Raw genomic sequence first — 19,433 nt, 5'->3', positions numbered from 1 at the left:
TTATTTCACTGTCGTGGTCGGGATGTGCGGTCACAACTGCCCAAAGTAGATGTACTTACAGTAATATAACACTTCCATCGCCTGGCTACCGATGTTAAGCTAAAGTTTCCTTCCGGGCCTGTTGAACATTGCTTTAGCTTTCTGCATATTAATTTTTAGACCTATCATTCTGCTCTGCCTGTCTAAGTAATTTATCATGCTTTGCAATTTTCCCCTGAGTTACTTAGCAAGGCAATGTATCAGCGAATCGCAAATTACTGAGGTATTCTAAGGTAAGGTAGCGTAGATCTGTTTTTTTTTTTGACTCCCGGAATACCGGACAGCAGGTGCGTTTTGCATTTTACCTCAATTGCAATGTGGCCGCCGTGGCGCGGGATTCGACCTCGTGAGCTTGGACTCGGCAGCCGAATGCCAAACCCACATGTGGTCTCTCAGGTGTGTTGCGTGGGTGTGATCACAGGAGCAGTACGGAAAGCCGATGGTCCTTCGGTTTGGTCTTTGTGCTGCTGGCCCAAGCCTTTCCACAGCGGAGCGATGCTGGTAATCCTCTATATGCGACCTCTCCGCCTTGAACACGTTTTCTGGCCATGTAAGTTGGCCATTAAGCCTATATCTCAGCCTCTTTATTCTTTCATTTACTTCTGTACCGGCAATCATTACGTGTCCGTATGTTATCTCGCTCACAAGCCGACACCATCACAACACAAGCAAGGACGACTGGGTGCGCTGAGGCAGAGCTTCTCAAAATAACTGCAACTGCTACTTCATGAAACTATGGCTCTGGGGAAGCGACCAAAGATTTTATGGTAAAGACAGACGCATAAGGAGTAGGGCAAAGACGGTATCAGTGATAGCAACAACAAAACAGCATTTCATATCCTTGCTCGTACTCCTTAATAATAGACGGGAAAAGTTTTCTAGTTTTTTTTTTCTGCTTGGGAAGACGTGCCTGCATACGGGCATCGCCCTTTCAACGCTCGGCTCGATTTTTCTTCAATGCGTTACGAAATTCCTTTGGTTGCGACTGCAGTCGGACACAACTCAAGAACGAAGCGACTTTTCCCCGGCAAAGGAACCCCTTCCAGCCAATGGCATCGGCCAATTCTCAGGACCCTGCTAGAGTGAAAATGCAGGGAGCGGCGCGACAATGAAGGGAGGGGACGATCCCCTTTCATCTGCCAGTCCCTGCATTGTTACGCCAGCAGGTTCATGAGAATCGGCCGATGACATTGGCTGGAAGGGGGTCCTTTGACGGGGAAAAGCCGCTTTGTTTTCCGAGTTGCACTCTACTAAAGCGGCATCATCATCATGGTGGCGGTGACCGCGTGTGCCGTTCCTAGAAGAGGAGACAACAAAGAAGAGGACCGGCGGGGTCATTCTGCAGGCCTACGGCAATGACGTGACCGGACATCCGCTTGTGCCGCGTCTCAAAATTTCGTCCAGTCTCCACCCACCGGGGACGGCCAGGACGAGGCCCAGCGCAGCGCTCCACCATGTGCGGCCGTATGGCATGGTAAGTCTGTCCACACCTGTACTGCGAGGAGGAACCGCAGCCCTCGCTGGACAGCGAGTGGCCGCAGCCGTTGCTGCGGGATGCACCACACGTCGGAGGCGGTATAAGGGCAGTATAGAGGCAGAAACTGAAAAACCCGAGTGGAACATACGCCTTTTCTTTGCCCTGTCACGACTGTTACAGTGGCTGCGGAAGACGGCAAGGGGCAGTCAGTTGAATAAGTGTACCGAGGGCGCGTATAGTTCATTCCTAGTAAATTTGTTAGAAGTTGCCGTTTTCTGTGGGAAAGCTGCTCAGTTAATCCGTGGGAGGCTACCGGGGCAGGGTACTGTAATCTGCGGAAAGTGCCGGAGTAGCATATATCTTGCGAAATCCACAACGTTTTCATCATGCCGCAATAGCGGGTGGAAGCTGCGAAAAATTGATCACCTGTGCGCAGGACGACTCAGTTGCCAGTCAGCGGCATGATTTTTCATTTGTTCTTCCCGAAAAAATCCTTCATGCCTGTCTTGACATTCCTTGATTGCTATCATTTGTGCTTTCTGGTTTTCTTGTTCATGTCTTTTGTGCTACCCACATTACAGTGTGTTTCCGGGAAGTTGCATTTTGTTCGGCGCAAACAACCGAATATACTAGTATGCGCGCTAGCGTCGAGGTCACTTCATCTGAATCGGAAGACAGGGTAGCATTTCGTAGGGAAGCCTCCACCTACGTATTCTACTATCGCAACCCAGAAGTTGGTGGTGGTAGAGATGGATGATGTTCAACCGAACAGGTTAAAATTAAGGGAATGTGAGGTGATTCCTCTCGAACTGCTTAAATGAGAGTCTAATAACTTTTAGTGGAGTCGAGGCATGAAGCCAGGATTTTTTTTAAAGGATCTGAGGTCATTTTTTCGATCGGAGAAGGGGGGGGGGGGGTGTAGAGAACTTCAGGCCCCCTCTTGAACGCCTTACTGATCAAGCCTCTGGGAAACGCATCTCGTATCTCGGGATACGGATTCAGTTCGCGTTTTAAATAAAACTATACATGCAACGCCATTAAGTCACTGCTCACTACCCTCCATGTCTTCTTGGCGCCTTACCACGTAGATGACTGTACACCACGCCTGAAGCATACCTTCACATTGTAGCTGCTCGACGCGTCATCTTTTTTTCTCTCTCATTGTCGTTGCCCACGCGGGGACAGCGCCCTGAGCAAGGCGTCGCTCCTGCACGCCTGCCAGTACCAGGACGCGGAGGGTCGCTACTGCAACCCTAAGTGGGTGGACCTCAATAGCCATGGCGAGTACCGGCCCTCGTACAACATCTCGCCCAGGAACTACCAGTGAGTTGACGCAGAACGCCGTCACTTGGCGGCTTGTGCACGCATGTTCACAATTTACGTCGTCACCCTGTTTGCCAACGTTAGTGCGCGCAACGCGCCTACAGCATCGCGTTAGCCCCACATACAACGAACTTCATTCAGCCGCCACTGTTGGCACGCGCTGGAGTTGTGCGGCGTGGCGTTGCTGCAACCTGTTCGCAAGAATTGTTGCTTTCTGTTAAAATGGAGGTCATGAATTCCCCGAACTGGCAGTGAAGTTATACGTGCGTTGATATGAAATATTGCATTAATTACAAGCTTGCCTATTCAACCAAAGCGTGTCTTTTTCTTTTACGGTATGGTCTTTATATGCTGCCCTGGGTTAACTGCTCATCACACGAACTCTTGCATCGTGTATGCATTGCTCTAGCGATGAAAAACAGTGAGTTTGGAAGGGAAGAGAGATCTTATTGGCACGGCAACCTCCCGAGGGCATCATCATCAACAACAACCTGACTGCACCCACTGCAGGGCAAAGTCCTCTCCCATGTGTCTCCAATTAACCCTGCCCTTTTCCAGCTGCGGCCACCTCATCCCCGCAAACTTCTTTACCTCATTCGCCCATCTAACTTTCTTCCACCCGCCGCTACACCTCCCTTTCCTTGGAGTCCAGTCTGTTACCGCCAAGGGCCATCGGTTATTTTGCCTTCGCATTACATGCCTCAGTGCCCAAGCCCATTTCTTCCTCTTGAGGATGTCCTGAGGTAGCGCCGCCTAAACGACGAAGGGCGTTCACGCAGCCCTGTGCTCCTGAGCAGCGTGCACGTGCCTAAGGGAGTCCGGGGCAGCAGTGCTCACCGGGTGATGATGAGCCCCATGCGCTGGGGCCTGGTCCCCTCGTGGTACGGCGGCGAGCCGCAGAACTTCATCTTCAACACGGTGAACTGCCGCATCGAGAGCTGCATGGACCGGCGCAGCTTCAAGGGCGCCATCGCCGCTGAGCGACGATGCGTCGTCGTCGCCGAGGGGTAAGCGCCGCTTTCATCCTCACGTGTTGACGTCGCAGTGGCAGCAGCGTATAGTAGCTACGCTCCTGCTTACGAACGCTGCCGGACGCGGCATCGAGGCGAATCCTATGCGCCTTATAGCACAGTGTAAGATATATATTACATCATGGCTTTAGGAAATCACAGTTATGCGAGGTCTACTGCGCTAGACGGTACCAGATCCAACACGCACGCTTTGTGCCTATATATGTCCCCGCTACCTGTTGTCTTTACCCAATGCCGACGTCAGACGATGTATAGGAAGCCAGTGTCAGGAGAAAAATGAGAAAACGTTTATTGTAACACTGTAATAATTTGGGAAAGGGAGGTAGGGATGGTTGTTGCGCTGGGTGGCAGTCTCTATTCCGGGGCCTCATTGACCGCCGCCTCTTCCCGAGCTCTTTGGACCAGGGCCCGCTGGGCCTCCAGGTTTGAGCTGGACTGGTCCTACTCCTAGCCCTCCCCCTTGGCTGACTTATATTGCCTGTATTTTTAATACACTGGCAGACCCACACCATGTGGTACTCGTCAGTATACTGCCCGCAGAATTTGCACCTGCCCGTGGATGTCGAGTCCACGTATTTTAGTGTAGCGGTATTACGGAAAGACCCGGTTTGGGCGGCACTGTTCGGTTCTGTCGAGGGTCCCGGGAGTACCTTCCTGCGGAGGCGTAAATGGTTTGTACTCTCCGCGTAAGAGGTAAGCGTTATTGGTATGAGTGCCGCGACAGGCACGGGGGACAGGACTGATCATGAACAGCGGCAGCTGTTGTGCAAGAGAGGGCCTTATGGCGATCATTATAACAGGCATTTGTCCGGCAGAGGGCACTACATCGCTTATGCTTTGCATGTAGCTACTGCAGAAAACTCCTCAACCTGTGCATAAAGGAGTAGACGAGATGCACGGTTGGCACTCGAGAGCAGGAAATTTGGAGCTACGGGTGATAAAGGAACGCGCATATGATAAATACTATGACAAATAGGATTCAACCATACCTCTGCCTCCTATGCCAGACATTTCGCCGCAGAACGTTGCAGTGTGTGCGCTGGATGTGAAAGTGGATCTTGCCCTGCACAGGCAATCGCAGAGTGCCGTTAAGCCTACAGGGACCCCTTTTCCGCACCTTAACGGATTTCGCTCATGGCACACGTTTTGTTCCGTGCACACTTAGTTTTGAGATTGGTCCTGCGTTCATCTTTGCTAGTTTTATCTCCGTCGACCAGCAGGCATAAACGATACCACTTTCAGGACGCATAAACGAGGACGTCCACACCGAACTTCCTTGCCATGCTCTTGGGTTTATGTGGAGCCATAGCTATAACATCGTGCTCTTAGTGCTTGTGCTCATCGCTCTTATTTGAGGCCGAAAGTTCGCTGTAGCAGCCTATGAGAGTGACCAAGCTATAGCCTACATCGGTAGTGTGCTCCTTCTGCGCCGAGCAAGCGGCATATGGTGGCGCGTCTCCGTAGGTTCTTCGAGTGGAAGAACGAGCAGACGGGCAAGCAGGCATACTACGTGTACTTCAAGCAGCCCCGCGGCATCGACATGGCGGCCCGCACGTGGGACGGCGTGAGCGACGCGCACGACCTCATGCGCCACGGACACTGGGTCGGGCCCCGACTGCTCACCATGGCCGGCATCTTTGACGTGTCCACATCCAAGGTAGGCGAGTGAAAGACAGGGGTCAACTCGAGGGAAACAGTTCTTGAACATCCACTCCATCACGTTCTTTCACAGTGTCAGATATGTTAATGAATGGTGTTGGAGGTATAGTAGTGCAAGTAAGTGGCCGTAAGAAAACGAAGATTAACATGCACGGGCCTGTCGTCTGGCACCAACTAAGCCACGGTCACTGCAGCGTGCAGGTAGGATAAAGGCAGCGTAAAGAAGAAAGTGAAAGGGAAGGAAATATTCAATTTGTAAATGAGTCCGAAAAGAACACCGTGTGCATTGAAGACTTTTTGTGGCAGCATGGGAGCATCGAAAATGAGCTGTCTGGAGGAACTAGTGGTTCGTGGAACGCGCTGTGTTCACAGAGTCTGTATTCAAGCGGCGATCGAAACCTGCTTGAGAATTGCCCCAGGTGATCCGTCTTCGCCGTTTGACCCTTCCTGCAGGATGTCCTGTACAGCTTCAGCATCCTGACCATGGACGCTCCTCGTTACCTGCAGTGGCTTCACAACCGTGTGCCCGTAAGTGTCTACGCATATATGTTCCATGCTTTCACCCTGAAGGCCATCATTAAATGAGCATAAGACTGATATGAGAGCGAAGGTCTGCTGCGTTTGCATCAGAGAGAACATTCTGACAATTGTCTAGTTTGCACTAAAACCTGTGGCGCCGTCACGGTGTAAGGTATTTTGATAAATTAGAGGCCCAGTGCATGCAGCTCCTATGCAAGAGAATACAGCTAGTACCTGCAGAAAATAACTGCGGCTAGGCGTCTGCGCGCTGCGAACTGTGCATCGACAGTAGGTTCACACTTCTTTCGCGGCTGGTTTTTTTTTACGCACAATTCCCACCTTTTTACTTTTCCAGAAAAGTTTGTGTTTGAGAGGAGGGGTGTTGGGAGAAGCGTGAACGAAAGGTTAATAGGGTATGCTAACAATGGCAAAAAGGCACATGAAGGGAAAGATCAGGATGGATTTCTTGGTAGTCACTTCCTCATCTCTCGCCAAGTTCCGAACTTCACCCCAAATTTTGCGCCAGTGCCGCTGGTTACCCTACCGCAGATACAATGAGTGCAAGCTTTTCCCTGGCCTGGCGATCGGCTTATCGGGGATGAAATGCTTGGAAAATAGGTACTTGACCCCACTTTGAGCAGACCATAAACATTTTGTTGGCTTTATTTGGTCGGAGTTACTTTAGCGCCATAAAAATTCATCATCATCATCATCACCATCTCCCCGAATTTTGGCAACTGTTGTCAAAATGTGGAGAACGTGCTTCACACGTGATATTGTCAAATCCTACTGAATCGCTAGATTTCGGGGAGATTGGGTGAACACGGCTTCTATATTGCACTTTCTGATAAAAGAGCTGGCTTTTTTGTGCATATATAGATGATTCCTTTACCTCGTACAGTATGCATACACCTTGTCGGAGCAACTGCTTACCTTGTCGGAAGTTCAGCGCTGGATCTTCTGTATGCTCTCTCCTTCGTCCATTTTTGTAGCGATAGCTACATTAGGGTAGCATTTCGAGCCTTCAGCGTGGCTGCGCCGCCACGCTGTCACGTGGTTGGTCACGTGGTGCGGAGCAGCTGCCAGCCGCACGGCGCCGTGGCTAATCACGTGGTTTGTCACGTGGTTGGTCACGTGACCAGTCACGTGGTGCGGAGCAGCTGCTGCTGCCGGCGGCGCGGCGCGCCGGCGAAACCGAGCTGCCACAGCTTTGCGCATGCGCCGTGTCAAGCGGGACGAAGTTGAAGAAGGAACGCCCAGCGAAACGGAGCGGCGAAGACTGACTTTGCAATTCAACTAAGCAAGTTCCACTCGGCCAGCTGTAGCTATCGTGCCACTTCAGGTTTAACCAGAGCTAAACCACCGCCATTTTTTTTTTTTTTTGCGCTGTGGTCATTTCGAGCTACCGCAGCCCTCCTAGAGCCTGTATTTGACTTCCTGGAAGCCACACACTCGACCTTTACAACTGACTTACGCTGCAGACATAACTGTGAGTGTAGCAAGTGCAAACTAATTTTTTAAGCGTCTTCTTTTTGCAAATTGGCGAGGACAGTCTGGTACTGAACGGTGCATTACGCACATGGCTGAGCAAACACAGACCACGCAAAGTGCAGTTACGTGAAGCGCTGTAAAATATAGCCTTCTGGCGTCCTGCATCGCCAGTCTCTCCTAGCTCTTTTCAGTAAGTTTAAAGCTTATACCATCAGAACGCTGTTTTCTCTTGTTTTAGAACACCACGCTTACTACTGAGCACGTAGTAACAGCCATGCACAATTCCTTGCTCCATATGGGTGTAATTGCTAATATGGGGGCATACGAAAGTATTTCCCGTGTATTTCAAAGGTTATAACAGTTGAAATGAAAGCTGGTAGCGATTTTATTTTTCATTCTCAAACATTTTAATGTCGGTCAGAGTAGACTAGCTTTTAAAAGATTTCACACTAGAGGAAGGCATTTCTAAAACTGACTTCATATTTTGAAGACACTGATCTTAGGGTGTTCTGAATGGTTGAGTGGCGCCTCATTAGTTAATTTCGTGCGCTTGCTAGAAAGTTACATTCACTTACAGGCATAAAGAAAAGGAAGAACTAGACACAACGACGTGTCTAGTTCTTCAGCGACACAGCATCGTTGTGTCCACTTCGCACTTCCTTGTATGCCGTCTTGTTAATGTAGCTTTTCTAAGCAGCTCACGAACTTGTCAGTGCTGTCACCAACTCGACAATGTTGACGTTACTGCTGTCACCAACTTGTCAACAACAATGGCAGACGAACTATCTCGCGTGCAACCTTTTTAAAATGTAGTTACTGCGCTTTTAGGGAGGCCCATCATTGTGCGCCACAAATGTTGGTTGTGGCGTCGTCGTTCAGTTCTCATCTGCCGTGCCGGTTGGTATATGTTGGAGACCATGTGGTCGGACTCCTTAACTATTTTTTTTTTGCGCGACGTAGGTTATCCTGGACGGAGAAGAGGCCGTGTCGTCATGGCTGGACCCAGACTACTCCTTTGACGAAGTACTCCAGCACTTTTCTCTTCTTTTTTTTTTTACCAGCGCAGAAACTGTGCCCATCTACCTTTCGCTTGTTCAAGTGTCACCTCCATGGCGCTTATCTGTGAGCATTCGAAATTCCCCGCTTCAGTATAAGCAATACTAATAGTATGAAAATTAATGCGAGCTTGATAGTCTTGCACCCGCTTGTCCTCCTCTGCGAAGGCGCACGCTGGTGAGATTACCGTGACACGAAACATATGAGAGGTATATAGCTGCGCAGCACAATAAGCCAGCATTGATGTTGCGCGGGACCATTCTCCGACGTCGTACATATTGCTAGAATTAAAATAAAAAATACCAAACCACCCAGAACATCCTCCGTGTTTTGTTATGCGGTATTTGTTTATTGTAATGCGAGGAACGCTAGTATGAAGCCGCTTTCACAACGCCTCTATCAAAATGTACGCGCAGCCATATGGCAGTGGTAACGTATAATTTTATGGAAAACACTTTCTAGGGACGTTATGATGAAGGAAAGGGGGGGGGGGGTTAAATTTCGTTTAGGGAGTTTGTGTGTATGGAATTACCTTCTCTTAAATCTAAAATAAAGAAATAAAATATAAGAATTCAGCGGCAACAGCTTCACATACAGTCAGTCGGCTTGGGCTGCATTATCAGGTAGCGTCCTCTTCTTTGGGTTCTGAAGGAAATAGCAAATTTTTCATATGGTCCGAAAAACTATTAGGGGGGCAGCTGCCACCTCTCGTCTCCCGTTAGCGCCGCCACCGGCGCCGAGCAATTAATTCTAGGGCAGCGAAAAGCACCAAGTGGTTACTTGGTGCTTTTCGCCGACAACTGGTACTACTGGTCGATGTTCATAATGGTGCAGGCACTACTGGTTGGTTTCAGTCCGGCAATATAACGTAATGAACTAGTCGCGTCTGGGGCCTTATTGGTTCGTGGCTCTTTAAAGATTAGAAGCTCTGAATTTAATAGTTTCTTTGTTTTTGTCGAATTACGCTGGTCAGTGTATCACGAACGATAGGACCAGAGGATGTGTGACCTGCTGTACGTTTTAAATAATTTGTTATAACATTTTATTTCACTGGAGAGTCAGTTTTAGTTACAGCGAGTTGATACGTAGGAGAATGCACAGAGAACTCAAAGTCGTTTGAACATTGATGTCTTCACTGCTTTGTCGCTTTCTGCGAGCAGGCATGACTTCCACACACCCGCATCCCGTAAACATTTGTTTCCGATATTACATCACTAGTGGGCGCGTCATGTGGAAAAAGAGGGAACTAAAGAGGGCAAAGAAGAAAACCCGAAAAAAATTCGCAGACTTTCCGTTATATCCAGTGGCAAACTGGCGAAGAATGGATATGATTCGCCTTTATAGCAGCCAAATGGCAGAATTAATTGGTGACGGCGAGGACGAAATGACCGACTGCAATATAGAATTAATGAAGACGTGGGGCAGTCCTGCCACCGGTAGTGAAGTTAGGGCGTTGATGCTCAAAGCCATACGGTTGCGCGCCCACGGCTCAACCTTCAGAGGATCTTCGCTGTAGCCTAGTCTGTTTGCGAGGAAGGCGCATTAAGAAGGGAACAGTGCGTGACTCGTTTCGGCCCCTCTGCGCAGCTGACCTACTCGGTGCGCTGCCCCACCAGCCTGGTGCAGCACCCTGTGTCCCCCGTTGTGGGCAAGACTACCAACAACACCGTCGAGTGCGTGCTGCCGTACTACGCCGACCAGTGAGTACACACGCGACTCACCCATGCGGACACAGTTCAAGACCTTTGAATCTAAATAATCGGCCAGTTACCTCTGTTGCCAAACTCGTTGAAGTACCGCTTGCGCTAAGTGCTGTTCGTTTTGTAAATGCTCTGGCAGCATCGGCGCCGCGCGTGGTATGCCGCTCTGTTCGCTTCGCCACACGGTGCGCCGCTGCAGATATATGCTGCAACCCATGAGGCAGGCGGGTCCAACTGGCCGCCTCTGTGTGTTGCGACACCACTACCCAGCAGAATGCCCCGGATTTTGCGTTGTCTCGAGAAAGTCCCCGAACGAGCGCTGTTACGTTTCGCCTACGACGCGCGGTATAGCCGGCGCGGATGCAACGGACGCCGGGGCTTTGTTCAAAGTGGCGGTCATTTTGACCCGTTCATCGCTGCCGCAACGCCTCCCGCCAAGCGCGTCCAGGCAGGTTTCAATGCCACGTGTCTTCGTGTGTGCGTGTGTGTGTGTGCATGTTGGTGCCCACGCTTGTCAAAGCGCAGCAGCCGGGGAGAGGAGCTCCCCAACTGGGAGGCGAGGAGGTCTGACCGGCGCCGGCCCGGCGGACGCGGCACGTCACGTTTCAACATGTCCGTGCGTCGCCATCTCGTGCGCCTCCTCCCGAGCCGTTCCTTCTTGCCCTCGGCTCCGAGGGTATAAAGGTTGCTGCCCCGGACGCCAAGAAGAGACTTCGATGTCTTCCTTCGAGTAACGTGGTCGCCCTGACCGGCTGCTCTTTTGCGATGCCAGAATAAACAAGTTGTTCTGTTGCCAGTCGACTCATCCTTTGCCAGCACCTTCGGATGTTTCCAGCGGGGCCCCAGGCCGCCAGGCCAACGCTACCCTTGGGGCTTGCAACCCATTCGCAACAACTGGTTGCCAGCGGTGAGATCGCGACAACGGAGGCCAGCAGCGAAGATATGCGGTCAACTGTATGCTGAGCAGCACAACGACCATCCGGGAGCAGTGCAACGAGCCCTGTGTGATGACTGGTTGCCTGCAGCGGAACGACTGCGTTGAATTCTTGGCTGCGAGGTTTGGTGAGTGCGGGACTTTCTTCTTCTGAGTTTTGCCAGGCTTTTGTTGGTGTCAGAAACAGAGCTGGTAATTGTGGTTGTCGTTGCTGCCGGGTTAGTTTGCGGCAAGACAATAGTAGGCAGTAGAGAAAGCAGCATTCGGAGCAGCCATGGATTTGAAGTCGTTGCGCAAACCGAAATTGCTGGAGCTTGCAAGAGAGTTGGGTCTGGATGTCTCAGACAAACTCAGAAAACCAGAACTGCTTAGAGCTATTCTTGAGTTGGAGGCTGAGGATGACGAGCTGTCGGAATGCCTTGAGACCATTGAGGTGAGGGAGCAAAAAGAGAAAGACGAGCGCGAACGTAAAGAGCAAAAAGAGAAAGACGAGCGCGAACGTAAAGAGCAAAAAGAGAAAGACGAGCGCGAACGTAAAGAACAAAAAGAGAAAGAAGAGCGCGACCGTCAACACGCTTTGGAAATGAAGCGTCTCGAGGTAGAGATGGAACGCGCTCGTAATGGAAGTCAGGCACACGGTGCAGGAGAACGGGTATCGTTCAAAATGACTGACCTGATGCGGCCGTTTAAGCTTGGAGAGGACATTGGTTTGTTCCTGATTAACTTTGAGCGAACGTGCGAGAAGCAGGGGTTCTCTCGGGAAACGTGGCCACAGCGCTTGCTCACTTTGTTACCCGCCGAGGCGGCCGACGTAGTCGCTCGCTTGAAGAGAGAGGAGGCAGAGGATTTCGACCAAGTGAAATCGAGTCTGCTAAAAAAGTACAGGCTGTCAGCGGAGGCGTTCCGTCGGAAGTTTCGGGAAAATGAAAAAGGCAGAAGTGAGTCATATACAGAGTTTGCCTACAGGCTTATGTCAAACATGCAGGAGTGGCTCAAAGAAGAGAAAGCGTTTGGTGACCACGAGAAAATTCTGCAGTGTTTCGGGCTGGAACAGTTTTATAGTCGGTTACCTGAGAACGTGCGGTACTGGGTCTTGGATAGGCCAGACGTTAGTACAGTGGCTAAAGCCGCCGAGCTAGCCGAGGAGTTTGTGACGCGTCGGGCTCGCGGAGCTAAGGACGGTCAAAAGGGTGAATTTGGCTCCAAGTCTGAGAGGCCGAAGTTCACACCCATGAGAGCAAGCGGGGACACACGTAGTGCGGATGCGAGTGAAAGCAGTCCGACCGAACGTAAGGAGACGGCGGCAGCCGAAGCCGAACGCAGAAAGCGGTTCGAGACGAGGCAAGCGCGCGTGTGTTATACGTGCCAGAAGCCGGGTCACTTTTCGGCGCAGTGTCCAGAAACAAAAAGAAAAGTCGTGTGTTTGTCATTATGTAGCACTGACGAGAACATGAAGCTTCTCGAGCCTTACATGCGAGACTTCCTCGTGAACGGGAAAGAGTGCCGAGTGCTTCGTGATTCCGCAGCTACAATGGATGTAGTTCACCCCTCTTACGTAGAACCCGATATGTTCACGGGCGAGTGCGCATGGATCAAGCAAGCCGTGGAAGCTCATAGCGTGTGTCTGCCCGTAGCAAAAGTGCTTATTGAAGGACCTTTCGGAGCACTTGAGACGGAGGCCGTAGTGTCCTCTATGCTGCCCCCCCCCCCCCCCCCCCCCCCAGTACCCGTACCTATTTTCGAACAGGTCCGATCACCTCCTGCGCGAGAAGGGGCTTTTGTTTGGTGAGGCTAGCGTTCAGGCCTTAACCAGATCGAGAGTTCGGGAGCTCGCTGCAAAGGCGGTAGTTGCGGGGCCGACGTTGTCGAACAATGAGAAAGGGTCGGAGGCGCAGCAAGCTGATATTCAGAGCACGTCCGAACTGAATAAAATTAAGCCTGTAGCGTTGAAGGCACCAGGTACTGGAGAGGAAATGCCCGACACGGGAAAGTTAGAAGAGCTTCCGGTCGAGCTTCCGGGACTAAGCTCAGTGACGAACAGGGAAGACACCGATCAGGTCATTAGTGACTTACTCAGTAAAGCACCGCTGTCGCCTGAGTAGAAAACCGAACTACACCAACTCTTACAAGAGTTTCAAGGTCAGTTCTCTGAGAGGCCTGGTAGGACTTCTGTCCTTACTCATGAAATAGAACTTACCTCCCCAGAGCCAGTACGATCCAAGGCGTACCGGGTGTCACCCCGCCAGCGCGATATTATGGAGGCTGAGGTAAAGAAAATGCTACAGCTCGGTGTTATTGAGGCGGGTGAGAGTGATTATACCTCCCCTTTGATTTTAGTTGAGGTACCGGGCAAGGAACCTCGTCCTTGCGTCGACTACCGCGTGCTTAATTCCATCACTAAGGATCAAATTTATCCGATCCCTAACATCGAGGAGCGCCTTGAGAAAGTTAGTAGCGCTCAGTTTATTTCCACCCTAGATCTTGTCAGGGGTTATTGGCAGGTTACACTTACAGAAGGGGCTAGTAGGTATGCGGCGTTCATTTCACCAATGGGAACATTCCGTCCTAAAGTTTTGAGTTTTGGTTTGAAGAACGCGCCATACTGCTTTTCAAGCCTCATGGACAAAGTGTTGCGGGTACAGGAAGAATTCGCTTTACCGTATTTAGACGACGTAGCGATATTCTCCGCATCCTGGTCTGAGCATATGGCACACTTGCGGGCAGTGCTAACTCGCCTGCGCGAAGCGGGCTTGACAGTCAAGGCTCCCAAGTGCCAATTAGCACAGGCCGAGGTTGTCTACCTCGGTCACGTGATTGGACAGGGTCGTCGCCGCCCCTCTGAAATAAAGGTGGCCGCTGTGCGAGACTTCCCGCAACCGCGCACGAAGACCGATATTCGGTCGTTCTTAGGTGTCGCCGGCTACTATCAGAGGTACATACCCAGGTACTCCGATATCGCGGCTCCCCTGACGGATGCTCTAAGAAAAACAGAGCCCCAAACAGTCGTCTGGAGCGAGACAAAGGAAAGAGCTTTCAGCGCCCTAATGAGCGCCCTAACAAGCCAGCCTGTGCTACGATCACCAGACTACACAAAAGGGTTCGTTGTTCAGTGCGATGCTAGTGAGCGAGGCATGGGCGTTGTACTGTGCCAACGGGAAAATGGAGAAGCGGAACACCCCGTCCTGTATGCTAGTCGTAAGCTGACCTGTCGTGAGCAGGCGTACAGCGCCACCGAGAAAGAGTGTGCGTGTCTTGTGTGGGCCGTTCAGAAATTGTCATGCTACCTAGCCGGCTCGAGGTTTATCATTGAGACGGATCACTGCCCTCTCCAATGGCTGCAGACCATCTCTCCCAAAAATGGCCGCCTCCTGCGCTGGAGCCTCGCTTTGCAACAATATTCCTTTGAGGTGCTTTACAAAAAGGGGAGTCTCAACGGTAACGCCGATGGCTTAAGTCGAGGCCCCTAACGTAGGAATCCGCCTCAAAATTGTTTGTTACTGATGTTTTCTTCCTGAGGCAGGATTTTTAACATATTGCTTTTGTTTAGTGTTTCAAAGTGATGACGTGCTTTCTAGTGCAATTTTCTCATTTGTGGACGCGTTCTGAGTGCTGCTTTACTACTGTAAGGAACTAGGCAGTAGTATAAAAGGGGAAAGAGCCTGGCAGAGCTTAGTGAGGGTTGTCTCGTGCTTGCTGACTGACCGGTTGCGTTTCGGCGTAGTTCTAACGCTTGCTGGGAACGAGCACAAAATTGGCAGCTCTCCCGAAGTCACTTTGCAGTGTCCTGTGTGGTCCTGAACCTGAGAACGAGGCCTTCTCTGTGCGCTGCGCTCAAGCAACGCCGAGGGACGACCGATTTCGATTACGAGCATCATCGAGCGACATCCCTCCGGACAGCGGATGCAGTCCCCTGACCATCGGGATCTCCTTCTCCCGGCGGGGCGGTCTGTTACGTTTCGCCTACGACGCGCGGTATAGCCGGCGCGGATGCAACGGACGCCGGGGCTTTGTTCAAAGTGGCGGTCATTTTGACCCGTTCATCGCTGCCGCAACGCTTCCCGCCAAGCGCGTCCAGGCAGGTTTCAATGCCACGTGTCTTCGTGTGTGCGTGTGTGTGTGTGCATGTTGGTGCCCACGCTTGTCAAAGCGCAGCAGCCGGGGAGAGGAGCTCCCCAACTGGGAGGCGAGGAGGTCTGACCGGCGCCGGCCCGGCGGACGCGGCACGTCACGTTTCAACATGTCCGTGCGTCGCCATCTCGTGAGCCTCCTCCCGAGCCGTTCCTTCTTGCCCTCGACTCCGAGGGTATAAAGGTAGCTGCCCCGGACGCCAAGAAGAGACTTCGATTTCTTCCTTCGAGTAACGTGGTCGCCCTGACCGGCTGCTCTTTTGCGATGCCAGAATAAACAAGTTGTTCTGTTGCCAGTCGACTCATCCTTTGCCAGGACCTTCGGATGTTTCCAGCTGGGCCCCAGGCCGCCAGGCCAACGCTACCCTTGGGGCTTGCAACCCTTTTGCAACAGCGCCTATTAAGAAGCGCGTCCACATCATGCGTCACTTAATTAGTCTTCCAACATGCAAGGACTCCTCGTGACTCAGTTCATCTCCGTCCACATTTCAATTCCGTGTTCTAACCTGTTCCTCTGATATAGAGGTTGCCCTAATTTTTTTTTTCTCTCTCTCTCTGGATACCAGCGAGTTGCGCTTTCGCCTGCTACGGGATTTCGCATGCGTGCATAATCCTGCTGCATTCCGTATCCGTCTTTGCAGGGAGCCCGCAAAGCAGAGGGTTGTCGTGGCCAAGAAGCACGAGTCGAAATCGCCTGCCAAGCAGGCACGCAGGTGAGTGTTCAAAGGCAACTCTGTGCACATGCGCGCATGCGCTCGCGCATTCATTTTTTTTTCACAACTGTTGCCTCTTTCAGAGGGCCATGTTTAGTCTGAACGCGTGCGCAAATTTTTCTGCCTATTTACCGTAGTCAAGCACATTCATGGACTCAGCCCTTCAACTGCACTCTAGATCTCAGCAGTCAGACATTTACCTACTGCTAATCTTCGTGTACGGTCCCCAGCACACCTCCAGCCATGGTCTCTTGACTTTCACAGGGGAGGGATGCAGTCTTCTCTCGCATTACAGCGTTTTTAATCAATCTGGAGATTATGCGGATCTATGACACACATATATAGAAGCGGGTAATTTGATGCCCTGTACATTTTCCAACATTCTTGAACAAAAATTTTGAATATTGGAATATTGTAAAGTATTGTAATGGAAATATTGAACGTAATGGTCATTCTCCTTCCGATGTGTATAGCAAAATCTTTCTTTAAGAGTGTTTCTAAGACGTCCACAGAAAACCAATGGGGAACACTTCTGACGACGCCAAATAGGTTAGTAGCAAAAAAATCCAAGCCTGCCGACGGGAGATCTGCGGATATATAGATTTTTGTGGGGAAGTCTTACAATATATGAAAAACAAAATGCTTTCATAAACGTTACCGTTCAAAAATGCTTTTGTCCAGAACTGTTCGATATGGTCCGCCTCTTAATAAGCGTAATTAGCAGAAAACAACCATGTGTTTATTTCAGTTAATTAATCAACCAATAAATCAACTAATAAATAGTGCAGCCGTTATCAAAAAATTTAGGTTGACAATTAAGAAAGCATCATTATCTACCTTTTTTCAAGTCTCGTTAGCCCGCTACGACAACAGAGTAAAACAGCGAAAAAGCACTGTGCTGTGACGGCGACGTTAAAAGGATATAATAGAGCCTAACGTAGATAATTTAAGTCGAAGGGAACTGAAGGCTTTGTCGCATCAAGCTGAGCTAAAATTATGGGGAGTACAACGAAGCTGCCCTTATTACACGTGGCAGTGACAGGACCAAAGCGTCAATTCGAATAAACCGGAAGTTCGAATTAACGAGTTCCACTGATTTCGGCGTTGTTCAATGAGTCCGGCGCAAGTCGCTCAACGCATACTGTTTCAATCGGTACTGTAGCTCAGCGATATTCCATTTGAACAATCTTCTAACTTTCTGAGAGACAGTGTCATCTTCCAGTTACCAATTGGTGCATTTTAAGCAACTGCTAATTTCAGCTTGATTCGTCCTGCAAGGCTACGGTAAGAACTGAGTAAGTGCAATGAAAGAGCAGCTCATCTCGCTACTACTTGCCCCGCGACGAAGCAACTTTTATACTCAGTACCCTATAATAAAACTGCCGTTGATAGAGGCGCCTATTTCAAAGAATCTCACCATATTCCCAGGCACGCAAAACCACAGCCCTAAGATTCGCGAGCGTCATGCCAGGATAGACACGCAAACTCCTCATCCTTCAAGTTCATTGGAAACTGGAATCGGCTGACTGAAACCCAAGTTAACGTGTTAGCGAATTTTTTCATTGTTTTAATCCCTCTGCTTTAAGGCTCATATATTTAAACTTATTTTCGACCCTGTTGGTTATTAACCACAGTTCACTCATACCACCTTGTGTCCGGTGAATTATATGGCTTCAGTCAGGGCTTCGGCTTATTTGACCCCCAAGCTGCTGCTACGGTAGTGCTACAATGCCAGTGAGCCGTGGTCGTCTGTCCGCAGGAGTCGCTCCCGGTCGAGCGTCAGGTCTCGCTCGGCGGTCTCCTCGCGCTCGTCGCGTTCCTCCCGCGGCGGCCGCTCGCGGTCCAGGGCCTCCCGCAAGCGGTCCAAGTCCCGCCACCGGTCCTCGGGCTCGGACCGGCGCCACCGCAGCAGGCAGTCGCACGGACGCACCTCGCACCGTCACGGCCACTCAAACTGACGAGCCTCCTGGCGGCTGGCGTGTACGCGGTCGGTGTCACGCCCCGATTCGAGACGAGGAACTCTGGAAGAAGCTTCGGTGAAAATTTAAGCGGGATCTACATGTATTGGTGCAGCGCTCTGCAGGGCGAATTAAATTCTGAACACTCCTGCTTTACCTCACTCCGCGATGTTATAGAAGTTCCCTGAGGGCTTGCGTGCAACAGCCTGTGCTTTATGAAGCGGCATCACGGAGACACGTGTGCGTCGTGCGCGCGCGCGTGTGTGTATGCGTGAATGTGCGTGCGTACGTACATGTGTGTAATTGTCAGGCAGACAGCGCACTTTTTAATCCAGGGCTTTAAATCTACTAAACAGTACTATAGTTGAACCTCGTTATAACGAAGCTGAAAGGAACCCGGCGGTTACTTCGTTATAGCCGTACTTTCGTTGGCCCGTGCTGACCGAGCTTCCAAGCGGGAATCATTCCTTCGTGATAACGGAGTTCGACTGTACTTCAGTTATGCCTGTTATTGTATCTGTATAGACGCTCTACAGCGGCGTATCATGGGGGCTGCCATCCTTGATCACGTGATCACGCCGCGATTACACGCCTCCTGACTGCTCGTCGCGACGGTTGCTGCGTCTGATGGTTCGGTTCCGACAGGCTGTGTTTCGGCTGATACGGTTGTAAAGGAGTGGGAAGACGACACTGTGGTTTGTCCAAAGATTCGAAGGACATGTGAGAACCCTAATTTGATAACTTGAGGCGTGAAAACGTGTTCGGGCTTCATGTCGCGGAGAGCCTCTCAGCTCTCCGCCTCTTCGAGCCAACGGATAGATCGCCTGAATGCTTGTCATTGCATCCGCGGGCAGCTTTACTGAATGTTTTTTTATTGCTATTATCTAAAACGGCAAGGTTTAATGCTCCAGCGGCAGTGCAGCCGGCCGTTGTCGTATTGTGTACACGCATGCAGACACCGCTCTAAAACGCTCACATGCACATCGTGCGCATTTGTTTACAACCGGTTAACGGTGCTTAGGAAACCTAAAATACTTTATGCAGGTTAAACGCAGAAAGGCGACAAAAATAGACACGAAATGTTAACTATCATGATAGATGCATCAAGCAGCCTCCACGAGCTGGCGTGCAATCGTTTCGAAGGATTCATATTTGAACAGCGCAATAAAACAACGGGACACAACGAAGAAAGGACACCCCAAGCGCTGACTCGCAACTAGATTTTTAATTCACGTCCAAGCATCTTAAATACTAAGAACGCGATTTTGGAAGAGAACAACTTGCAACGCCTCGCGGCTTCTGTTAAGAGCGCAAAAGGATCGCACCTTCAGGTTTTCTTTTCTGCAAAGACGCATAAGGACAATGTTCCCTTCAGATCTATCGTGTCTGAGCACGGCACTTGGCAG

General features: G+C 50.7%; 1 protein-coding gene across 1 annotated transcript; it reads left to right on the top strand.

Annotated features, from left to right (window-relative positions):
• The first annotated feature begins 1,334 nt into the window (after nt 1-1,334).
• Nucleotides 1,335-18,189, top strand: LOC144097377 (abasic site processing protein HMCES-like). The gene is made up of 9 exons (XM_077630109.1): nt 1,335-1,513; nt 2,702-2,839; nt 3,619-3,846; nt 5,335-5,527; nt 5,983-6,057; nt 8,500-8,562; nt 10,183-10,295; nt 15,998-16,069; nt 17,829-18,189. Exons 1-9 carry the CDS (start codon nt 1,494-1,496, stop codon nt 18,025-18,027), a joined length of 1,101 nt encoding a protein of 366 aa, XP_077486235.1. The 5' UTR covers nt 1,335-1,493; the 3' UTR covers nt 18,028-18,189.
• The last annotated feature ends 1,244 nt before the right edge of the window (nt 18,190-19,433 follow it).

This window comes from Amblyomma americanum, chromosome 7, assembly GCF_052857255.1.
Source record: "Amblyomma americanum isolate KBUSLIRL-KWMA chromosome 7, ASM5285725v1, whole genome shotgun sequence".
Classification (NCBI taxonomy): Eukaryota; Metazoa; Arthropoda; class Arachnida; order Ixodida; family Ixodidae; genus Amblyomma; species Amblyomma americanum.
The sequence above is the reverse complement of the archived record's forward strand: the minus strand, read 5'-3'. Positions and strand labels throughout refer to the sequence as shown.

What these genes read in the sequence shown, in the direction of transcription:
- LOC144097377 (XM_077630109.1), top strand. Translation starts at nt 1,494, where the DNA reads ATGTGCGGCCGTATGGCATG. An exon ending in TGCGTCGTCGTCGCCGAGGG is followed by an intron (nt 3,847 to 5,334) that starts GTAAGCGCCGCT and finishes GCGTCTCCGTAG; the next exon opens with GTTCTTCGAGTGGAAGAACG. An exon ending in CAGACTACTCCTTTGACGAA is followed by an intron (nt 8,563 to 10,182) that starts GTACTCCAGCAC and finishes CCCTCTGCGCAG; the next exon opens with CTGACCTACTCGGTGCGCTG.